The sequence below is a fragment of the Anopheles gambiae genome, chromosome 3, assembly GCF_943734735.2.
Source record: "Anopheles gambiae chromosome 3, idAnoGambNW_F1_1, whole genome shotgun sequence".
In the NCBI taxonomy this organism is placed as follows: domain Eukaryota; kingdom Metazoa; phylum Arthropoda; class Insecta; order Diptera; family Culicidae; genus Anopheles; species Anopheles gambiae.
Window position 1 is genome coordinate 79,889,800 of NC_064602.1, and position 6,080 is coordinate 79,895,879.

A 6,080-nucleotide genomic window follows, 5' to 3' on the forward strand; every position below is an offset into this window, starting at 1 on the left:
GACACTCGATGCGCTTCAAATCGTGCCCGCTTTTTGCTTTGCCGTCTGGTCCGCAAAGTGGCGCTTGTTTGGGAAAATTCCAGGAAAATTCCACGTGCTGCGAGCGCGTCACCCCTTGAAGGAATTAATAATCGGGCCCGACTTTCCACGCTTGTGTATTTTTTTTTTTCGTTTGTGTGTCTCCGGCGGGGCGTTTAACATTCACAGCTATTTTGAGGCAGCACCAGATGTCACCAGACGCGTCGAGGATCTCGGTTGCTTGTTTCACGACAGACACGGCTCGTCTCAGCCGCGAGCCTAAATTTAGGTTTGGCCCAGCTCCGAAAGACAGACAGACATTTTCGAAGGGACAGAACTTTATCTCCAAAAGAGAGGGAGAGAGCATGGGAGTTGGCACTCACGGGAGCGATTGTTTGTTGAGCATTAGAATTTCCGCGAGCGAAGAGATGGAACAGTTTTGCTCACAATTCGCAGTGAGTGGTTTTTGTTTACACATGCTCTTCCAAAGCAACCCTGGTTCAAACAGTAGAATAAGAAAAGATCTATGCTGGCAGCATAAAAGCAGAGAGGGAGAGGGTAGAATTTATGCTCAGTGAGCATCTCTCTGCATCTCTTTTATGCTGTGAGATCTTCTCAGCGTTGAACTGTTAGCGACGAGAGCGCGAGAATGAGTACCTCTTGTGTGTACGCCTCGAGAGACACCGGGTCGTGTCGGAAAACCAGGAAAACCGATATAAGCAAGCGTTTTATATTGAGTGACCCGCAGTCTAAAATTACTATCCGAAGGGAAAACGTCGCGCATTCGCTATCAAGCAAAAAACCTTCGTTTGCAAACTTCGTCGAGGGCGCGTTTTCTACCAATATCTATTCGCGTCTTCGGTGTCGGTCTCTATTTAAAATCGTATTAAGGATACAAATGCAAAAAGCGAGCGTAAGAAATAAAACAAAACAAAATCACATCATAAATCATTACTTAAAACAGTTGAGTGGATGATTTTGGGTGAAAGACGACGGCCAAAAGGCATCAACAGCGTCAGCAGCAGCATATCGTGAAGACTGGAAATTTGTGTTATCCGTTCCCGTGTGGTCCCCGTTTCGTATCTTCTTATCGAAGTTGTGTAGTAGTGTGTGCGTGTGTGCTATTGGAAGGATTTTGTGCTAAGGTTCGAGTCTCTTCACAATCCCTACGGAACGCGCCCTGGCCCCGAAATTGTGTCGAGCCCGGTGTGTATTGAGACTGAATATTAAGGGCATCGCCGGCATCTTCATCACCTCTCCACACTTTCTCCAGAGAAAAGTGTCCTTTGGCGGGGACAACAACATATCAGCGCAAAATTGCGCTAACGTGCATAATTTACGTGTCTCTTGCTCAAAGTGCCTTTTGTGCCGGGAAGTTGTGTGGGTGTGTGTGTGTTTAGTTATCAAAAGTGTGTATGACGTCTGTCCATAACTTTGGCGACGAGCACGTTGATTAGCTTTTTTCCTCCAGGGGGAAAAGTCCCGTTCCGGTGGCACTCGGAGTGTGCCACAGAGTGTGCCCGGTAGTGCTGGGAGAAGTGTGTTCGCGCTGCTACTAGTCCGTGAAGCCATCAGGAAGTGTTCCCCGGATGCATTCGACAGTGTACCGCATGTGACGGCGTACAGACACGCGTGTGTATGTGAGTGAGTGTGTGGGCAAAGTTGAACGGAGGAAAAACGGCAAATCGAATTGAGAATGAGCCGTCAAGCGGTGGTGGGACTTTTGGTGCTGGCGACCGCGGTCGGTGCCGTCTCGTACTGCCCGAACCGGTGCGTCTGCGACGACGAGAAGCTGCACGTGACGTGCGGCGAGGGCGAGCTGGACGTGCTGCCGATAGCGCTGAACCCCTCGATCGGCCGGCTGGTGATCAAGTTCAATCGCATCAAATCGATCGACTCGTCGATACAGTTCTACACCGAGCTGACGATGCTCGACCTGAGCTACAACCATCTGCTCAGCATCCCGGAGCGCATCTTCATGTACCAGAAGAAGCTGCTGCAGCTGCACCTGAACAACAACAAGCTCGGTGCGGTGACGAACCGCACGTTCGGCGGGCTGGACGAGCTGCGGGTGCTGAACCTGAGGGGCAACTTTATAGACGAGATTGGCAGCGAGCTGTTTAAGGCGCTGCCGAAGCTGGAGGAGTTAAATTTGGGGCAGAATCGGATCGCTACGCTGCACGCGAGTGCGTTCGATGGGCTGGCCAATCTGCGCGTACTCTACCTGGACGACAACTCGATCAGCACGATACCGACGCTCTCGCTGACACCGCTCAAGGGGCTGGCGGAGCTGTACCTCGGCACGAACTCGCTGTTCCGCGTGCTGCCCGGTGCGTTCGAGGGGCTGGCGCAGCTGCGCCGCCTCGACATACACGGCTCGATGCTGGTGAACATTACGAGCGACACGTTCCGCGGGCTGGAGAACATCCGCTCGCTCGACCTCTCCGACAACCATCTGCTGAAGGTGCCCACGGTGCAGCTGAGCGGGTTGAAGCGGCTGGAGGAGCTTACCATCGGGCAGAACGACTTCGAAACCATCCCGGAGGGTGCGTTCTTTGGGCTTTCGAACCTGAAATCGATCGACATCTCCGGTGCGCTCAACCTGCGACAGGTACAGTCGGGTGCATTCTCGGCCAACCCGAACCTGGAGTCGATTACGATCGCCTCCAACAAGGAGCTGCTCGAGCTGGACGAGGGCGCCTTTGCCGGGCTGCCCCACATCCGCAAGGTGTCGCTGCGGGACAACAAAATCGCCACCTTCCACGAGGAGCTGCTGCCCTGGAAGCATCTGGTCGAGTTCGATCTCACCGAGAACCCGCTCGTCTGCGACTGCAACGTGCTCTGGTTGCGCAATCTGCTCCAGCGCCAGCGGCCCGCTTCGGAGGGACAGGAAGACCCGGCCCAGCTGGTGTGCAGCGGGCCGGACCGGCTGCACGGCGAGCTGCTGCGCGACCTGACGCCCGACCTGCTCGGCTGCCAGCATCTGCAGTCGAAGGAGCGGGCCATCTTCGGTGCGATCATCGTTGCGTCGGCGGCGAGCGTCACCACGCTCGTGCTGATTGTGTACCGGCTGCGGCACCGCATCCTCGACACGCTGCGCCGGCTCGGCTGGGGCGGCAGCAACAAGCGCGCCACGCTGCACGAGGAGAAGGACGTCGAGGTGCAGAAGTCGCTCGGTGAGGTGGAGTACCATCAGCCGCACTGCAACATCTACACGTACAACTACCACCCGGCGTACAGGAACTATCAGCATCCGTTCGGCGGTCAGTACACGCTGCCGTACCCGCACTATCAGTCGCACGGCAACGGCGGCGGGCCGACCGTTTCGTCCGGTGCGGCGACACTGCAGCAACACCATGCACCGCATGCCCATCATGCCCAGCAGCCGTCCGGGCCGAGCTCGATTGTGGCTGGCGGTCCGGTTTACGGTGGACATCCGCATCAGCAGCAGCCGCAGGTTCAGCAGCAGCAGCAGCTTCACCATCACCATCACCACCAGCAGCCACCGCTGCCCCAAACGCCCAAGGGTACGCTGAGCACCTCGTCCTCGACCACCTCCTCTTCTACGTCCTCGTCCGCACTGTCATCGAGCGGCTCGACCGTGTCGGGCGTATCGGCCCAAACGCAGTCCTCCACGATCTACTCGCCGCAGTACGCGCACCACATATACGAAGTGCCCAAGAATGTGTCCGATACCTAGGGCGGGTGTAGCAACAGGGGGAAGGAGGGAAGCGCAAGGGGTAGATTTCACGCAAATATGTATCACCCAACACACCCAACACTAGTACACACCTTTTACACACCATTTTACTAACCGTCTCACCTTAGTAACACAAAAACCCGTACGCACAAAAACCAATTGGAATCGCTGCTTCGCGTAAAAGAGCAGGTTTCCCCCACTTAGCCACTCACTCACGCAAGACTCACCAAGACACATTAGTAGTGATAAGCATCGTTGTTGATATTTGGGAAAGCTTGGGGAAAACGATTCAGACGAGGAAGGTGAAAATTGGTTTAAACAGATACCCAACAGTCATATCGCGAGAATACGTTCATCGCTAGAATAAGGTCCTTGTGTGACCGGGGACGTGACAGCACCCTCTTCTCACGTTAGAAGCTTTCCCATTTTCGATCGATTGGGGCAGCGCATTTATTTTCTTCTAGTCAATTTTAATTTATCAACTTAATGACGTCATATGCGGGCGAAAAACAAACAGTCTCAAAAGACAAAACACACAAACACATCCTTAAGCAATCTCTCCCGTTCAGAAACGGTACACTGTTTTCTATGTCGCTGAAAAGTACTGATTAATATATATATATTTGGAACTCTTTTTTTCGTTTTATTTATGCAATTTGTGAGTCAAATTATGAGGGAAGAAGAAAAAACAAACAGTGCATCACAAAAAACAGGCAAAACAAATCGAACAGTACAACCGTTTCCAACAGTGCGTAATGATATGTGTGTGTGCGTGGGAAAGTAACATTGTAACACGGTATTAGTAGTTCTTTCCGACGTGAGGAAACTTCTCAGTTAGTTGTAAATATTATGTAAATAAACTTTTTTAACGTATACTGATAAAGCAAGACAGGCGGTAGAAGCACAGCACGAGCGAGAACGAGAATGGTTAGTCGAACAGACAGGATGTTACAGGAATGTTAGGACAGCAAAGGCTCAACCAGCGATTGGACTGTCTGTGTGTGTATGAGTGATGGGTTGTTTTTGTTTTCTCTAAAAAAAAGCGGAAAAATCAAAAGCAAAAATCGACGCGTGAAATTGCAACCTGTAGTGAAATAAAGTCAACGGCAAACGGGTTTTGTTTGTATATGGTTTAACGTTTAATCGTTTGTACATGTTTTGCTTCGTTGATGTGAATGTGAAAACTTAAGAAAAAAAGGAAATGTGTAGTTGGGAACGTTTGGTAGTAGACAGTAAGGTATAACACACAGACACGCACAGAGAAACATTTAGCTAGCCCAAGCCAACCAGGGGGAGGGTTTATCAGGCGCGACCCAGGATGTCGCGACCCCCTCACTGCGGGCATAGTTCAGAATCGGGTAAATTTTAACGTCAAAAACGGCATTCGAACTTCGCACGGACTGGTAGAGAGATTGGATGACTTCTTTTTTTTTACAAATGTTTAGCATAATACATAATCGAAGCGAAGTAAGAATGTTATTACTAAGTAAGAGAAACGGCGAATGAGCAAAAAACTCTCGTACATTTATAAAAAGAAGAAGAAGAGAAAGTCAACAACAAAACACGATCACACCAATTGGCAGGCATCAATGCGCGGGGCAGCTTGGCAGCGACAGTACGACCGAACGATGTTCGTTATAGTCAGTAAACATAAAAGCAAAAAAACGAAACAAAAAAAAAATAAACAAAACAATGTATTCGTATTCAAGTAATACCTTGTATAGTGATGTAAGCGATGAGTGTGGTGCGAGAAAATGTTGAATATTGTGCAAGAATGAATGCAAGAACGATGGAAAAGCAACGAAAGACATTTGGGGGAGTCGGAGCGGTGGCAGGAGGAGCGAGAAAGAGAGAAAATTAATAAAACAAATCAAACTTCAGATATGAAACGTTACGTTCGTGTTGTGGAGCATTCGTGTACGGGAAATGAGAAATAGGAGAAATGGCAGAACATAAACGGAAAGAAAATAACGCACAGATTGATGAAAGAAAATTAACGCTGATGCGTTCCGGCAAGAGGGAAGCTGTAAGTATGATGTCATTTCGTTTTTTAATTACTCACCCTCCGGGGAATGGTAACAAGGGAAGGATACGTTGGAGTCGGCACCTGGATTTAAGCGATGAGATGAAGCTTTTGTGTGTGTGTGTGTGTGAGTGGCGCCTACGGATATTAATTCGTTGCATTTTGGGTCGTTCCTTCTTGGGTGGTACCTACATTCCTGGTGCTGCTAATGATGGGCCCCGTCAGATTATCTGAAAAGCAGTTAAATGCGAGTATTTAATGCATGTTTCAGAATTGTTGATGTGCTATATAGTTTTTTTTTTATTTAATTACTTGTTTTATTAAATGATAATTGAATTT

At 49.8% G+C, this 6,080-nt stretch overlaps 1 protein-coding gene across 1 annotated transcript; it reads left to right on the forward strand.

Annotated features, from left to right (window-relative positions):
* Positions 1-743: 743 nt before the first annotated feature.
* On the forward strand, positions 744-5,612 carry LOC1278325 (insulin-like growth factor-binding protein complex acid labile subunit). Its single transcript, XM_061657882.1, has one exon. It carries the CDS (start codon positions 1,715-1,717, stop codon positions 3,716-3,718), a length of 2,004 nt encoding a protein of 667 aa, XP_061513866.1. The 5' UTR covers positions 744-1,714; the 3' UTR covers positions 3,719-5,612.
* Positions 5,613-6,080: the final 468 nt, after the last annotated feature.